Below are 18,584 nucleotides of genomic sequence, written 5' to 3' on the forward strand. Positions count from 1 at the left end.
TGGCTAGAATAGATTATGACGATGACAATGTTAAAGATGAAAAGCATCTAGTGCTCATTGACAAGATAGCTGGTTCCATGAATGTCTGCAAGGAAACAATCAGCTCGAAAAGGAGAAAACAAAAAGAAAGGAAACATCAGAGGACATCATATTTCCTTGATAGCCAGCAAATCTGCAGAGAAACATTCAAATTCCTACACGTGTAAGTTTTCTTGAAGAGCAATACAACTTTATGGTTTCTGTTGGGGCTGCAACAGTATTAAAAATGTTATGCGGTAGTTAATAACCCCTAATGGATCAGTGTCCTGAAATCAGGACAGTTGTTGCTCAATGTGATATTTGACTAGAATGGAGTTGTAAACCACAGCCAACTTTCCAGGGACATAGAAATGTCTTATATCGTCAAAAAGCTTAAATGACTGTTAATCTAACTGCAGTGTCTAATTTACAGTAGCTATTACAGCGAAACAAATACCATGCTATTGTTTGAGGATAGTGCACAACAACAAAATGCTTTTATCAAGGCAACTGGTTTGATACATTCACCTCTGACGGTAAATAATGTACTTACATTCAGTAATCTTGCTCTGATGTGTCATCCTGAGGGTCCCAGAGATCAAATGTAGCACAGTTTTGTTTGATAGAATATTTTTTTTTATATCCTAACACGATCCATGTTGTATACAGCGTTTTGCTTTAATTCCGACTCTTTCAACAAAATTATTTATGAAATCTAATCCGCAAAACTCTAGTCAACCCGGTCAATTTCTGTTTCTGTGCAATCCGCAGACACTCTAGAAGGCAACCAAACGTGTTTCATCATTCTACATTATGTATTGGCTATACAACACATCAATTAGCCCATGAAGGTCAGCCATCATTACTCACCAATGAGACGAGTGGTGTTCACTTGATTGACAGTGTCTTGGTCCAATGACCACCTATCATTTTGAAACATAGCTAGCTAGATAACCAATGAGCTCAGCTTTACAGTAGTATGTGAACGCTCTTTGTACGACAAACAGACATCAAGCTAGAGCTGTGCGAACAGTGTTCATTCTCAAGCAAACAGGACGCACCGTAGTTTATGTTACGCAGCAGTTAATTCTCTTCTTCAATCTTTTCTCAAAACTGAAAAAGTAAAACATGGCTACTAACATGCTGACCAGACCGCTCGCGCGTATGTTTATTTTGTCCACCCACACCAGACGCGATCAGGACACGCAGGTTGAAATATCAAAACGAACTCTGAACTAACTATATTACTTTGGGGACAGGTCGAAAATAAACATTTATGGAAATTTAGCTAGCTAGCTTGCTGTTGCTAGTTAATTTGTCCTGGGATATAAACATTGGGTTATTATTTTACCTGAAATGCACAAGGTCCTCTACTCTAACAATTAATCCACAGATGAAAGGGTAAACGTTTGTTTCTAGTAATCTCTCCTTCTTCTTTGGACTTTATATGGCAGTTGGCAGCCAACTTTAATGTGCATTACCACTACCAACTGTATTGGAGTGTGGACCTCAGTTCATCTTTCAATCACCCACGTGGGTAAATGTTCCGAAAACCAATGAGAAGATGGGAGAGGCAGGACTTGCAAAGCATCAAGTGTCACAAATAGAACCAAGTTCTATTTTAGGGTCTGGCTACGCAGACGCTCGTTGACGCACGCGATCAGTGTTGGTGCAATGATTGAATAACATTTATGTGTAAATGTATTTTGCTAGTTTATTTCACGACGCGAGCGGTGTTGTCAGCATGTAAGAGTGGAAAAGCTAAAACGAAGTCCAAGTATACAAATTTGGATGACATTATTGCAGAAATTGACTGGGAGAGTGACACAGAACAAATGGATGAGGACTCTGAGTGAGCACAGTTTTGATTCCAGCGTGGAAGAAATGTTTTTGGAAGGAAAATATCAACTTTTAGATCAGTAAAATATGTTTTTGCTTCTCAGGCTAATGAGAATAAATGAGTTTAAAATGGTTGCATATTCATTTTAAATATTTTTTTGATTTCTATATATACACAGTACATTCGGAAAGTATTCAGACCCCTAGACCTTTTCCACATTTTGTTAATTTACAGCTTTATTCTGAAATGGATTAAATAAAAAAGTTCCTCAGCAATCTACACACAATACCCCATAATGACAAAGCGAAAAAAGGTTTTTAGAAATGTTTGCAAATTAATAAAAAAAATAAAAAATGTAATACCTTAAATACATAGTTTCAGACCTTTTGCTATGAGACTCGAAATTGAGCTCAAGTGCATCTTGTTTCCATTGATCATCCTTGATATGTTTCTACAACTTGATTGGAGTCCACCTGTGGTAAATTCAATTGATTGGACATGATTTGGAATATATAAGGTCCCACATTTGACAGTGCATGTTGAGCAAAAACGAAGCCATGAGATTGAAGGAATGGTCCGTAGAGCTCCGAGACAGGATTGCGTCGTGGCAAAGATCTGGGGAAGGGTACCAAGAAATCTGGGTCGAAGGGAGGTGACCGAAAACCTGATGGTCGCTGACAAAGCTCCAGAGTTCCTCTGTGGAGATGGGAGAACCTTCCAGAAGGACAACCATCTCTGCAGCACTCCACCAGTCTGGTCTGATGAAACCAAGATTTAACTATTTGGTGTGAATGCCAAATGTCACATCTGGAGGAAACCTGGCACCATCCCTACGTTGAAGCACGGTGGTGGCAGCATCATGCTGTGGGGATGTTTTTCAGCGGCAGGGACTGAGAGACTATTCAGGGTTGAGGCAAAGATGAATGGAGCAAAGTCAAAAGAGATCCTTGATGAAAACCTGCTCCAGAGCGCTCAGGACCTCAGACTGGGGCAAAAGTTTACCTTCCAACATGACAACGACCCTAAGCACACAGCCAAGACAACGCAGGTGTGGCCCAGCCAGAGCCCGGACCAAATCGAACATCTCTGGAGAGACCTGAAAATAGCTGTGCAGCAATGCTCCCCATCCAACCTGACAAAGCTTGAGAGGATCTGCAGAGAAGAATGGGAGAAACTCCCCATATACAGGTATGCCAAGCTTGTGGCATCATACCTGAGAAGACCCCAAAGGTGCTTCAACAAAGTACTGAGTAAAGGGTCTGAATACTTACGTAAATGTGGTTTTTTTTTATACATTTGCTAAATATTCTAAAAATATGTTTTTGCTTCATCATTATTGGTTATTGTGTGTAGATTGATAAGGGGAAAAAACGATGTAATAAATTTTAGAATAAGGCTGTGACGTAACAAATGTGGAAAAAGTCAAGGGGTCTGAATACTTTCCGAAGGCACTGTGTATATATAGACCTGAGGCATACAAAGTATTAGCATAGCCTATGTGTATGCCATGTTGGCTATGACATGCTGTGGCTGTGTTTTTTTAATGTCTTATTGCCTATTTGTCCACATATTTAATTATAATGATTGTGTTCCCCATACTCAATATATTATATATGTTTATAGATATGTGTTGTGTATTTGATATATTGATGCAGGGCCCATCCGTAAAAGTATTGATGCAGGACTCACCCCCTGCCAAAATAAAGGTTAAATAAAATAAGTAATAGTAAACTTGATTTCGGAATTAATTTTTAAAAATCCTGAGCTCAGATGACCTCTGGGAGCCAACGCCAAAGAGACCACATTCAAGTCCTCCATCCCCCACTCATTCAAACGTAGGAACTGGTTCCTCCAGTCTGACCCCTGCTGCTGTCTCTGGCTCCACACCCACCCCCGCCCGGCCAAAATACATAACTGCAGACCTGAATTTGCCTCAGGGCCAAAAGAGCACACATTGTACTCTGTGCCACAAAAAAATCTCCAATCACCTGCACTACTTGTGCTGTTACCCTCTGCTTCACAGCAGAAAGAGAAAACTATGGGACTTGGCATCAGCAGCACAATCTGGTATAGAGGACTGTGGGTGTTCTAAATACTGTGTAGTCTAAAACTTTTCACACACACCGTTGCCCTGTTGTGGACAACATCTAAATGATCCCCAAAAAGAAAAAGAATACTCATGTTTTTTTGTTTGTTTTTATCTTTTACCAAATCTATTGTTTTATATTCTCCTACATTAATTTCACATCTCCACAAACTTCAAAAGTGGTCCCTTTCATATAGTATCAATAATATGCATATCCTTGCTACAGGCAGTTAGATTTGGGTATGTCATTTTATGCGGACAATTGAGAGGTCCTATCCAGAAGAGGAAAGAATGAGTAATAAACAGTAGGCTGTATCATGAATAGGAAAAAGAGCAGTGAATACATTGTGCCTTTCAGCACATATTAAAAGCATGTTTTAAATAGTTTATTTTTACAGATAAGCTGACTGCAGTGATTAAATTCTATAAGGAACATGGCGTGGCTCCAAGGAAGAAGAGGTGTGGTGGCCGCCTCGCCAGCAAACGGGTGATGTCCTATGAGGATCAAAAATTATTCAAGATGTTACTTTGTCTTTACACGTCTATTCACTACTGGCCAAATGCATTCACCATCCACTTCAACTAGCACTTCATTTTTTTGGCCTGTTTTAAAATTTTAAGGTAAAGCGTTTTGGTTGAAGTATAAAAACATGTGACCGGCTGTATTATTATGCTTATGGTACTGTATGCACAATAAGGTATTCAATATATATTTTTTATCTGACATGAGTTGAAGTTAGTATCATTAATCCTACATCAAGTCTCAAATATGGCTGAATTGCGGTGTATTTACTGAATAACCCGTGTTCTACAATTATTATTCACCAGATGGCAGTAATGTGAGAGGTCTATTAACCTTTCAAGTACTGAGCAAATGTCAAAATTCATGAAATTCCCTGAATGTTGAGCCCCCAACTCCTGTCACTCACTCCATTAAATATCTTAAACATATACAGTTTGGCATATCCATGATTTATAGACAATAACACTTAAATTATTTGTTGGAGAAATATTATTTATTGTATCTCTTCAAAGTATAGCCAACAATCCTGAAAAAAAGAGAATGTTGGATTGAATAGCGCATTCCGTTTGCCAACAATACTGTAACGTTACTTTGACAAAGTCGAGTGTTTGTTGTGCATGCCAGTTACTAAAACAATGTAACTTGTTAACCATGTTTCTATCGTGTATAAAGCTGCCCATTTAAACGTACATGCTCTAGCAATGTGAAATATATTATTAGAATAAAGACCGAAGTGTTGGTAGAGTAAAACCATATAATTTAACCTACCTCGTGTGTTTGTCAGAAGCGCGGCGCTAAATTACTTCCTTGTTGAAGTGCAGGTGTGCATTACGCTTGACGCAAATTAGTCTCCGAATCATTGGGGAACATTTATCAGTTGACTGGAATAAACAAAGTGATGAATTATCCCGGGGGTGAATAACTTAATGAATGTGTATTGTGTGTCTTAAAGAAGAAGGTATGGCACAAGTTATTGAAGTGTGTGTTAATGTAAAACTGTTGTTTATGCTGGTATATGTCCATAGGAAATTACGCATCTATGGTAGAAATGTGCTTTGGGGCTATCAAGATGGAACATTCCTAGCTGAAGGGAGTTCCTGGAAATAGTATTTAGGTGCTCAGTTGTTATTGTTTTGTTTGTTTTATGCCTTTGGGGAGAGTAGGCTGAGTTTGAGTTTGAGTAATAGGCAAAGAGATGTTGCCGCAATAGTTTATACTGAGAATATCTTAGATTATTTTCAAGTCCTGATTGTTATTTTCTGTACAAAGTGTATTGGCCAATTAATCCTGCACCTGTTAATATTGTAAATAAAAGCCTCTAATAGAGGTGAGCACCAGCACTTCCTGTCTCCTCACTGTACGATCCACGGCTTTGGCTTCTTCTTCACACAGTTGAAGGTCTGGTCTGAATATTCCTTTTTGATTGCACAAAGAATTAAGAGGCAAAGGCCTGAGGCTACAGCCCATTAACAAATGACCAGCCAGACCACCACACACACCTGCAGTACACTTGTATCTGTGCCCCCACTTACTTACACACATACAATTCAAGGAAGAGCTAAGTCTGTATTCACTTGGGGCCTGATTCAGACTTTGGATATTTACACCTTTCCAACACACTTCTCAGTAGTTGGTATTCAGACTTACCTTATGCAGGTGTGTTTTGGGCTTTGCAGGTGTGATTCCCTTGCATTCAATAGGGGTTTCAGTACATTTATCTAAAGCAATCCCTTGAAATTTGGTGTACCTTTTAATTATGATTTTCTCACCAGACTCACTGGAATATATGGAGAGAACGGTTCAGAAGATTAATGAAAGAATGAAAGAAAGCCATGTAAGCCTAAATACACTTATATTTGTCTCCTTTTTAGCACACATAGATTTAAAAATACTCTGACCTTGTATGTTACTTACAGTTAGGAAACTATTTATGAATAATAATACAAAACTGGTTTGGACAGCCTTTACGTACACAATATATCAGTGAATCAAAATATACAGTGGTTTGATTCATCCTGAAAGTTGCCTTATTCAATTGTTCAATCCAATGAATATTGGAAGGTGAAAAAAGTGCACAATAGGGGTTCAACAGTAGTGCTTTATATCAACCATAATAATCCTCACTAATCATGGAAATGTGATGACTACGGTTCAAGTCCAGCAGTCGTGAACCGTGCACCAGGCTCCAGGTTTAAACTGTTATGTATGGTCTGCATCCCATAATGATACAAATAGGCTGCATGTCCAACATTATTGCACAACTTGTAATAAATTAGCCTAATATGATCCACTAGCGCTAGCAATCCTCAGGAACAACCACATGAACGTGACAGATGAAAGAAAGCTAAACTAACTATGTCATGGAATGATGCAAAATGTAAGGAAACTAACACTAAAACAACAGTTGTAAATGTATGTGGGTATAACTGACGGTGGCTACCGATAGTGGCTAATATTTAACATGATACAAATTGTAAAAAATAAAGTGAAAAGTCTGGCCATGTGAATAAAACATAGAAATCATAAATCAACTCAGTAGATTTGGCGCTATACTGTCATTTGTGCATGGCTACAGAAGCCTATAGCTTGGGTCTCCAAATTTCATCCTTGCAAGTTACATTTGTCTCCAGCGATCATAAGATAAAATATATCTAAAACAATTGCCATTTATATTTAGAATCACCTTAACTAAATAGCTTACTCAAATACCTTGCTCTTATCGATAGCTCTTATCAATTTGTAAATTACAGTGCATAGAATAGTGTTATATCTATCTGAGATAAAGTAGAAGTGACAAGTTGCTTGACCTTATTCATTGTTTCATCGCGCGTAAGGTGGTGGAACTATGAGGAAATTAAGTCAAGGTCAGAATATCTGTAGACACCTCCGCCATAACCTTAATTTCTTTGATCGCCACCCAAAACGAATAGCGGGTGAATAGCATGCTATTCTCATGCTTAAGTTAATTGTCAGAATATGCATAGAGACAAGTGCATAAAAAGGGAATTCCATTCCATTTCCGTGCCCTTAACTCGGGTTGGAATTCCCCCCAAAGTGTCAGGGCAACATTGCTGATCTAGGATCACTGATCAGGTCCCTCTATGTGATCAGTAGATGCAGCTGCTGTTTCAGCACTGAGGACCGGACCCCTGAACAACTTCTCATTATAGGAAAGGTCACATGTCATAAGTTATTGTAGAGATGATACAATTGTCCTAATATTGAATTGTGTCTATTGATTACAATTTATGAGATATCATTCTGATTCAGAATCTTCGCACCTGTTTCTTGGGCCCAAAAGAACAAGTGTTTTTTTTTCATGCCCACGGCTATTCATATTATCCAAGGTATTGATAACCAAAGAAATGTGTGCTTTCATGGATATAAACAAAGTATTTTGTCATTCTTCTCAACATTTCAAAAAAAGGCAAATTTAATTAAGTTCAATTACATGTAGTAGCTTTTAAAATCCTCTGGATCACAGTAGCGAGCTGTTAACCCTGGAGTCCATTTGAGACCTGAATTTAGAACCTTGAAATGGCAGATGATAAGTGTAAATAAACACAAACACGCTGCATAAAAAATAGAGGTAGACAGACTTTTGTATCCCACTTTTTACATAGATTGACTTGAAAAGAAATCTGAAACAGTGTTATTGAATAAGACAACTTGAGAAATTCCAGTTCAACAATTGATCTAAAAAAAGGGTCAGCCTAAAGGGTCTTTAAAAACAAAATTTGCATAGAGGGGGTCAATCCCTAATCATTCCCTAAAAACCTATGCACTTGTGGCGATCTGAGATTATTTGACAGGTGTAATCAATCTGATAATAGCTCCCCCCTATGTTGAAGTTAAATCAAAACTCCACAAGTGCATAGGGCATACACCCTAGGCCCCAGGGGTGATTAGAAAAGTGATCTAGTTGCCTATTTCACTTTCCTGAGTTTGTTCTATTGGCATGCTAACTTCATAATAAGTTCTGCATCTTAGCTAACATGAGTATTTGTATCTTTCTGTCACACTTACACAGTCTAATCCTTTCTTTGTGCTGCCAACCTACACTGTAAACACCCCCCCTAAACCCTGGAATATTATAGGAGGGGGTGTGTACTTCCGGGTATAAACAAAATTAAAAACTTAAACCTAAAAATGTAATACATGTTGTTGATATTTATTTTATGTATTCCATGTCCAATTTTGACACAATAAATGAGAAAACAGGTCGATTTTAGTTTCTAAAATTCAGAAACAAAAGACGAAAAACGGTAAATTTGTTTTTCCACGCCCCGTTTTGACTCAGCGTTGACGCAAGTGAGAGGTTGGCTTTCATTCATCTGGAGCAACAACATGGCGGCAACCTGATAGCAGCTGCATCAAAAATAGCAAACCTCACATATTTGTGCAGACAGACACAAATAAAAAAAATACAGCGGAAGACTACATAACTAACAGGACAGCCATCTACCTCGATTCAGTCTGAAAGTCAAGGTGAGACTTGTTTACCAAAATGCCGACGTTTAGCTAACCTACCATCATCTGTATTTAACGTTAGCCGTTAACTACTGTAGCTTTTTGCAGTTTGTAAACACTGTAGGGATGACGTAGCTAACTTACTGTTACTGTACTCGTCTTGTTTGCTAGTAACTTTATCTGATTCTGAGCATAGCCTACAAAATTAACTAAACACCGATTACTTATCCGAGTTAAATGGCTAACGTTATCTAGCACGTCGTTAGTATAACGTTACATTTGTGCTGGGGTTCGGGACGATAGGAGTTGAGGTGTTAAAAGCATGTTACCCGGTGTAGTCACACCGAAACTATCTGTTTGGAAAACTACCCTCGTCAGTTGAGGAAGGCAAATATGGTACTGTACTGAAACAAACAGCAAAATACCCGAGGCTAGCTAACGTTCACTAGTTAGTTAGCTAGCTCAAGCCAACACATAAACATGCGCAGATTTTTTTTTGGAACACAAAATAAGCATGCGCAGATTTTTGGGTTGCAAGCTTTTCTATGTGCGACACGCATTTACGGAGTCGTGCGACAGCTAGTTGTCTGACTAGAACATGTCATAATCGATTTTTCCTTGTTTGCTTGCGTTCTGAAACGCTGATCTTATGATTTAGTATTTTGACAGCAGACCAGGCAGAAGTAGCGTAAAACGCATAGCCAGCCAGCCTTGTGGACCAATCCGGGAGCAGTCACTCGCTTTCTACAAAATGAACATTAGGCTAATATCCCCCCTGATTGCTGAGAGATTTGACTGTTGATATCTTTATTCACCCACAGGTTTTCTGGAACATAATCCTGAGTTGCCAGTTGAGAAAGGCTAGTGACTCACTAGAAGAGCTGACAAGAAATATAGGATTCAGAGCAGTATTAACGATACTAAAGACTGAAAGGACTCATTTTGGTTTGAGTATTTAGCTATTGCATCTGGACTTAGATCAAGGCAAACCGATGGTGCCCTTTCTGAAGTAGAGACCATGGATCGCTACCAGGACCTATGGCCGAAGTACAGGGCTTGGGTTTGAAACAGGACCATTTACCTCTCCCTCTGCCTGTCGCCATCCCATATCAGATCACAGATTGAGGTGACATGGAGCTAAGCAGTGAAATGTTATCTCGGCCAGAGATCCCGCTCTCTGCTCAGTAGCACCTGTCACAGCCTGAACTCTCCACAAATCTTTTCATCCTGGACCTTGAACTCATTGGGTCTTAGCTAACTGCCCTACACCTCTCTGGAAACCGTTACAGCTAGCCTACAGCTTCCCACAAACCAAAACTTACCCCTTCATGTTTACAGACCTACTCTATCCCAACGTCAACAGTTTCTCTCAATGCCCAGACCTGGCCACACCTCCTCCCATGTCCCTTAATGTTTTCTAATTGAACTGTATCCCTGAGCCACTACGATACACAGCCCAGGCCAGAGGCTTGAGGTCACAGTGCAGTTTCATTGGACTGTCTGGAGCACACTGCAGTGACTAAGCTCTAACTAACTAAGTTGATTTAAACATGAGTGACGGGGAGCTGCAGCACCTGGACTATCTGACTGAGAATGAGCTGATGGGCATGGACACGTTCATTCACCGCATCGACTCAACCGAGGTGATCTACCAGCCACGCAGGAAGAGGGCCAAGCTGATTGGGAAGTACCTGATGGGAGACCTGCTGGGGGAGGGCTCCTACGGTAAGGTGAAGGAGATGCTGGACTCTGACACGCTGTGTCGCAGGGCCGTCAAGATCCTCAAGAAGAAGAAGCTGAGGCGGATCCCCAACGGAGAGGCTAATGTGAAGAAGTAAGTTTTGGGGATGGGAGGGAGTTTATGTGGTGGTGGGTTTTTCTTTCATTTTTTTCTCTCCCTGTCTTTCTTTTTGCTCTCTCTTCTTCCCTCTGGTTTACACTCTTGGTCATGCATTGTCAAGCACAAGTATTTATTAACTATTATAAACTGGCTTATTTGAGCCCTGAATGCTGATTGGCTGACAGCCATGGTATATCAGACCGTATACCACGGGTATGACAAAACATTTATTTTTACAGCTCTAAATGTGTTGGTAACCAGTTAATAATAGGAATAAGGCTCCTTGGGGTTCTGCGATGGATGGCCAATATACCACAGCTGTGTCCAGGCACTCCTTATTGCGCCGTGCTTAAGAACAGCCCTTCGCCATGGTATATTGGCCATAGACCACACCCTCTTAGTCCTTATTGCTTAAATGTCACTGCTATAGGATGATTGCCTGAGTAACGCTTAAGATTGTGTCTCTGGGATTATCATTAGCGTGTGCATAGTCTATTACTGTATTCACGCCTACAGTGACTCATGAACTGTTTTCCCTACATATGACTCGCCATCGTCCCTCCTGTCTAAAGTGCACAACAACACTTTGGATCTTCATTTGCATTTTGCTCTCCTATTCAATTAAGTCCCTTTCCCTACATGGCAGCACCATAGGGCCTTTTCTCACTACGAGAGATTTCCTAGAGATTTTGAGAAAATACCCTCGGCCAGACCTTTTCCTGTAATGTGAATTTGTCACATCTAGACCACTACCTCCGGAGGACGAGCACTACACTCGCCTGACAGTTGCCTCCCTCCAAGCAGGGCAGTGTAAACAGAATTGTCTCGTTGAGCCCAACACTCATAGCCGAGTGACGTTTTTGAAACCGCTGAAATGTATAGGCATTTTCCTTATATTATACTTTTTTATTTTTTTTACAGGAAAAGACGGTTATTCTGAAATTGTCGCCGTAGGTTTAAAGCAGGGATGTGTAACTGCCGGGCCCGCCTGCTCTTTTGTAGGCCCACTGAGATATAACAACTGTTAAATCCCTGTGGATTGATGAGTAATTGAAAAATGTTACGGTTGAGGGATGAGGCAAATAAGTCTGGCTGCACAACCGATTGGCAAATGTAATGCAAATTGAGAAATCATGTGACTAAACTAAATAAAAAGAAGAAACTATACTATGAAACAAAGAGAAATTATATAAAGAATGATAGTAAAAAGCTTTGGAGCACCTTAAATGAAATCTTGGGCAAAAGGCAAACTCGGCTCCTTCGTTCATTGAATCAGATGTCTCATTCATCACAAAACCCACTGATATTGCCAACTACTTCAATATTGTTTTAGGGCTGTCCCCATTTCGTCGACTGGTTTGATTGTTTGGTCTATTGGCTGTTGGTCGACCGAGACTTCTTTAGTCGAGCAGTAGCAATAATTGTGTATATATATACATAACATACAGTGGGCTCAAATTACTGGCACCCCTGACTGGCAATGCACAAACAATGCTTAAAAAAATATAAACAATATAATTATAGAGAAACTCAAAATACCAACATGTGAGAAATACTGTACTTTATTAATGTTTCAATGGAACCAGACAAAATCATACAATTATTTAATACAAAATACATTTCACTAAAATCAAGGTTTCATAATTATTGGCTCTCCTCATTTAGTACTTAGTGCAACCACCTCTGGCAAGGATAACAGCATGGAGTTTTTTCCTGTGATGTTTGACAAGGTTAAGGAACACATTTGGAGGGATTTTTGGTTCATTCCTCTATGCAGATCCTTTCAAGATCCTTCACATTCTTGGGTTTGCGCTTATCAACTGCTCTCTTCAACTCAGCCCACAGGTTATTGATTGGATTGAGGTCCGGCGACTGAGATGGCCTTGGCACAACATTGATTTTGTTGTCACAAAACCATTTCTGTGTGGATCTTGAGGTATGTTTTGGGTCATTGTCTAGTTAGAAAGTCCACCTATGGCCAAGGCCCAGCCTTCTGGCAGAGGTAACCAGATTGTCAGCCGAAATTGCCTGATACTTGGTGGAATTCATTGATGGCACAATCTTAACCAGTGCCCCTGGACTTCTGGAATTAAAACAGCCCCAAAACATCCCTGACCCACCACCATATTTCACCATGGGTATGAGGTGCCTCTCCTTGTATGCATCTCTGTTTCGACGCCAAACATGCCAATGCTGAATCTGACCAAAACTTTCAATTTTGGTCTCATCTGACCAGAGCACCTTCTTCCAGTCCTAATTGAAATGACGTTTGGCAAACTCCAAGCGCTGGCGTCTGTGTCTTGGGTTCAGAAAGGGCAACACTTCCAGCCTGTGGTTGCGGAGGCGGCGTCTGATGGTGCTTTTTGAAACCTGGTGACCCCAAGACGCCACCAAGGCCTGCAATTCTTTCACAGTGATTCTTAGGGATTTTGTTGCTTCTCTCACCATCCTCCCTATCCTGGGGGACAAATGCGTCCTCTACCCCTGAGGTTTTCAACTGTTCCATATCTTTAGAATTTAAATAATTGCCCTGCCAGTGCTCAGTGGTCTATTCAATCATTTGTGGATCTTCTTGTAGCCAATACCAGATTTATAAAGGTCAACGACCATCTCTCTCTTTTGAACTGTCAGTTCTTTTGTTTTCTTCATGGTGTTGGATGATAAAGGGATATTGCATGCGTGTTACCTCAATTTTTTTTATATCCTAGTAAAACAGGAAGTGTTGTAATGGCTCAATATAGTTGCTTAAGACTTAGATAAACTTAAATAAGTGGAATTTAATTCCTGGCTTAATTATGGTAGATGTTATTTATAGTACTCTTTATGGGTGCCATTAATTGTGAAGCTCTGATTTGGGGGACATACATTTTTAATTAAATTAAAACACTAATTAAAAGTGTTAAACAAATCAAATTATATTTGAGATTCTTAAAAGTAGCCACCCTTTGTCTTGACAGCTTTGCACACTCTTGGCATTCTTTCAACCAGCTTCATGAGGAATGCTTTTCCAACAGTCTTGAAGGAGTTCCCACATATGCTGAGCACTTGTTGGCTGCTTTTCCTTCACTCTGTGGTCCAATTCATCCCAAACCATCTCAATTGGGATGAGGTCGGGTGATTGTGGAGGCCAGGTCATCTGATGCAGCACTCCATCACTCTCCTTCTTGGTCAAATAGCCCTTACACAGCCTGGAAGTGTGTTTTGGGTCATTGTCCTGTTGAAAAACAAATGATAGTCCCACTAAGCGCAAACTAGATGGGATGTCGTATCGCTGCAGAATGCTGCGGTAGCCTGCAGCGGTAAGTGTGCCTTGAATTCTGAATAAATCACTGACAGTGTCACCAGCAAAGCACCATTACAACTCTATGTTTCACGGTGGGAACTACACATGCAGAGATCATCTGTTCACCTACTCTGCATCTCAGAAAGACACGGCAGATCTAAAATTTGGACTCATCAGACCAAAGGACAGATTTCCACCAGTCTAATGTCCATTGCTCGTGTTTCTTGGCCCAAGCACGTCTCTTCTTATTTGTGTCCTTTTATTGGTGTGTTTTTTTGTTGTTGCAGCAATTCAACTCTGAAGGCCTGATTCACACAGTCTCTTCTGAACAGTTGATGTTGGTCCCGTGTGGCTCAGTTGGTAGAGCATGGCGCTTGCAACGCCAGGGTTGTGGGTTCATTCCCCACGGGGGGACCAGGATGAATATGTATGAACTTTCCAATTTGTAAGTCGCTCTGGATAAGAGCGTCTGCTAAATGACTTAAATCTAAATGTAAAATGTTGAGATGTGTCTTGAACTCTGTGAAGCATTTATTTGGGCTTTAACTTTAATGAACTTATCCTCTGCAGCAGAGGTAACTGGGTCTTCCTTTCCTGTGGCGTTGCTCATGAGAGCCAGTTGCATCATAGCGCTTGATGGTTTTTGCAACAGCACTTGAAGAAACTTTCAAAGTTCTTGAAATTTTCCAATTTGACTGATCTTCATGTCTTAAAGTAATGATGGACTGTCGTTTCTCTTTGCTTATTTGAGCTGTTCTTGCCAAAATATGGACTTGGTCTTTTACCAAATAGGTCTATCTTCTGTATACCACCCCTTCCTTGTCACAACACAACTGATTTGCTGAAACACATTAAGAAAGAAAGAAATTCCACAAATGAACTTTTAACAAGGCACACCTGTTAATTGAAATGCATTCCAGGTGACTACCTCATGAAGCTGGTTGACATATTAACCGTTTTTTTGGTTACTACGTGATTCCATATGTGTTATTTCATAGTTTTGATGTCTTTACTATTATTCTACAATGTAGAAAATAGTAAAAATAAAGAAACCCTTGAACGAGTAGGTGTCAACTTTTGACTGGTGCGTGTGTGTGTGCATACAGTTGAAGTTTACATACACTTAGGTTAGTCATTAACTTGTTTTTCAACCACTCCACAAATTTCTTGTTAACAAACTAGTTTTGGCAAGTCGGTTAGGACATCTACTTTGTGCATGACACAAGTCATTTTTCCAACAATTGTTTACAGACAGATTATTCCACTTATAATTCACTGTATCACAATTCCAGTGGGTCAGAAGTTTATATACACTAAGTTGACTGTGCCTTTAAACAGCTTGGAAAATTCCAGAAAATTATGTCATGGCTTTAGAAGCTTCTGATAGGCTAATTGAAATAATTTGAGTCAATTGGAGGTGGCCATCACAAACCTCTGACCTCAACCCTTTAGAAATTTGTGGGCAAAACTGAAAAAGCGTGTGCGAGCAAGGAGGCCTACACACCTGACTCAGTTACACCAGCTCTGTCGGGAGGAATGGGCCAAAATTCACCTAACGTATTGTGGGAAGCTTGTGGAAGGCTACCTGAAATGTTTGACCCAAGTTAAACAATTTAAAGGCAATGCTATCAAATACTTTTTGAGTGTATGTAAACTTCTGACCCACTGGGAATGTGATGAAATAAATAAAAGCTGAAAATCATTCTCTCTACTATTATTCTGACATTTCACGTTCTTAAAATAGTGGTGATCCTAAATGACATAAGACAGGGAATTTTTACTAGGATTAAATGTCAGGATTTGTGAAAAACTGAATTTAAATGTATTTGGCTAAGGTGTATGTAAACTTCCGACTTCAACTGTATGTCTGTCTGTATTCTTAAAGATTTACAGGGGGCAGTTTGGAAAAAACGAATCCCGTCCGAATCATCCTCTGGAATAACAGACTTTCTGAAGTAATAATTATATAAACAACGTTCTCTAGTAATACTAGTCCCATGCAAATAGGTCTTTGGTCACATGCATACATGTGCCACGTAAAGAGAGCAAGGGTTGAGGGAGTAGGGAATGTTTTTCCTAAACAAATTAGGAATTTTGGTAACAGAACTTTTCAGTCAAAAATGGCTGTAATTATGTTGCATATGTAGCAACACGGACAGCGTGGTAAACACTTAAATGTTGTGTGGTGGTTGCTGCAGCAGGAAGGAGAGGGCGACAACGGGCGCTAGTCAGTCACACTTAAAAAAACATTCTATTTAGCACTACAGCAAATATGACTCCGGCCCGGCACAATCAAATCAATTGCTGGTCGGACTCCATCTAGTCATTTGTGTGCCTTAATTATTTAACCATAATGTGCTTAAAGCATCAGATAAGCTCAATGAATATAGCTGATTTGATTAAAACACATACTTGACGTTTTGCATTTAGGCCAAAGAGTTTAATCATCAGACCAGAGAATCTTGTTTCTCATGGTATGAGAGGTGCCTTTTGGCAAACTAAGTGTTCTATCCTGTGCCTTTTACTGAGGAGTGGCTTCCGTCTGGCCGCTCTACCATAAAGGCCTGATTGGTGGAGTGCTGCAGAGATGGTTGTCCTTCTGGAATGTTCTCCCATCTCCAAAGAGGAACTCTGGAGCTCTGTCAGAGTGACCATCGGGTCCTTGGTCACCTCCCTGACCAAGCCCCTTCTCCCCTGCTCAGTTTGGCCGGGCGGCCAGCTCTAGGAAGAGTCTTGGTGTTTCCAAACTTTTTCCATTTAAAAATGATTGAGGCCACTGTCTTGGGGACCTTCAGTGCTGCAGATGTTTTTTTTTGGTACAATCCTGTCTCGAAGCTCTACGGACAATTCCTTCAACCTCATGGCTTGGTTCTTGTTCTGACATGCACTGTTAACTGTGGGACCTTATATAGAAAGGTGGGGAGAAGTCTGTCCATAATAAAGCGCTGCTCTGCCTTACCAACACTATCAACAAGGCAGATCCTACAGGCCCTAGTTTTGTCACACCTGGATTACTGTCCAGTTGTGTAGTCAGGTGCAGCAAAGAGGGACTTAGGATAATTGCAATTGGCTCAGAACAGGGCAGCACGGCTGGCCCTTAAATGTACACGGAGAGCTAACATGAATGATATGCATGTCAATCTCTTATGGCTCAAAGTAGAGGAGAGATTGACTTCAGTACTACTTGTTTTTTAAGAGGTATTGACGTGATGAATGCTGAGCTGTCTATTTAAACTACAAGCACATAGTTTGGATACCCATGCATACCCCACAAGACATGGTAGGTCTCTTCACAATCCCCAAGTCGGGAGCAGACTATGGGAGGTGCACAGTACTACATAGAGCCATGGCTACATGGAACTCTATTCCACGTCAGGTAACGGATAAAAGTACACCTTATGGAACAGTGGGGACTGTGAAAACACACGCATACACATAATAACACACGCACTCTACACAGTTACACATGGATTTTGTATTGTAGAGTAGAGGCCTGAGGGTACACACACTTGTGCAAAGTGTTTGCATATATTTGTATACAACTGCCTTAATGTTGGAACACAGGAGGAGTAGCTGCTGCCTTGGCAGTAGCTAATAGGGATCCTTAATAAATACAAAATAGACCGAAATACATGTTTTATTATAATAAAAATTCAACGGGGACTTGATCATGTAACTCAGGATAGGCAATGTACTGCTTGTTGTTTCAGCACAGCTGGGTGGGGGATGGGCGCAAGAGGAGCAGGTGGCCAGAGAGAGAAAATAGCCAAACCAACTCCCGCAAGTTTGACAAACTTGTTACTGTGATAGTTTATCTATCATCTCATGCAGTAGTGTCTGTCTTGAATCAAATCGATGCAAAGAAGCTAGTTAGCCAGATAGCTAGCAAGGTTGCATCACAACCTGGTATGACAACTGCTCGGCATTTGACTGTAACGCGCTACAGAGTAGAGGTTGGCCGATTTTTAATTAGGGCCGTTTTCATAATCGGCATTTTCGGACACCGATTATGGCCGATTACATTGCACTCCATGAGGAGACTGCGTGGCAGGCTGACCACCTGTTAAGCGAGTGCAGCAAGGAGCCAAGGTAAGTTGCTAGCTAGCATTAAACTTATCTTATAAAAAAACAATGAATCTAACATAATCACTAGTTAACTACACATGGTTGATGATATTACTAGTTTATCTAGCTTGTCCTGCGTTGCATATAATCGATGCGGTGCCTGTTAATTTATCATTGAATCACAGCCTACTTCGCCAAACAGGTGATGATTTAACAAGCGCATTTGTGAAAAAAGCTCTGTCGTTGCACCAATATGTACCTAACCATAAACATCAATGCCTTTCTTAAAATCAATACACAGAAGTATATATTTGTATACCTGCATATTTAGTTAATATTGCCTGCTAACATGAATTTCTTTTAACTTGGGAAATTGTGTCACTTCTCTTGCATTCTGTGCAAGCAGAGTCTGGCTATATGCAGCAGTTTGGGCCGCCTGGCTCGTTGCGAACTGTGTGA

At 40.3% G+C, this 18,584-nt stretch overlaps 1 protein-coding gene and 1 long non-coding RNA gene across 3 annotated transcripts in view; one reads left to right on the forward strand and one right to left on the reverse strand.

Annotated features, from left to right (window-relative positions):
• Window positions 1-4,315: 4,315 nt before the first annotated feature.
• Window positions 4,316-5,387, reverse strand: LOC139560179 (uncharacterized). The gene is made up of 2 exons (XR_011671878.1): window positions 5,236-5,387; window positions 4,316-4,439 (listed from the first exon to the last, which is right to left on the reverse strand). It is a non-coding gene; the product is annotated as an uncharacterized lncRNA (long non-coding RNA).
• A 3,366-nt stretch (window positions 5,388-8,753) lies between these two features.
• LOC139560529 (serine/threonine-protein kinase STK11-like) overlaps window positions 8,754-18,584 on the forward strand; it is a 53,288-nt gene continuing 43,457 nt past the window's right edge. Inside the window, exons 1-2 of one of the 2 annotated variants that reach the window (XM_071377392.1) lie at window positions 8,754-8,955; window positions 9,759-10,771. In XM_071377392.1, coding sequence (XP_071233493.1) covers window positions 10,488-10,771 — 284 coding nt within the window. In that variant the 5' untranslated portion in view covers window positions 8,754-8,955; window positions 9,759-10,487. The remainder of the gene's footprint in view (window positions 8,956-9,758; window positions 10,772-18,584) is intronic. The other variant, XM_071377391.1, reaches the window with a different exon arrangement.

The sequence above is a fragment of the Salvelinus alpinus genome, chromosome 30, assembly GCF_045679555.1.
Source record: "Salvelinus alpinus chromosome 30, SLU_Salpinus.1, whole genome shotgun sequence".
In the NCBI taxonomy this organism is placed as follows: domain Eukaryota; kingdom Metazoa; phylum Chordata; class Actinopteri; order Salmoniformes; family Salmonidae; genus Salvelinus; species Salvelinus alpinus.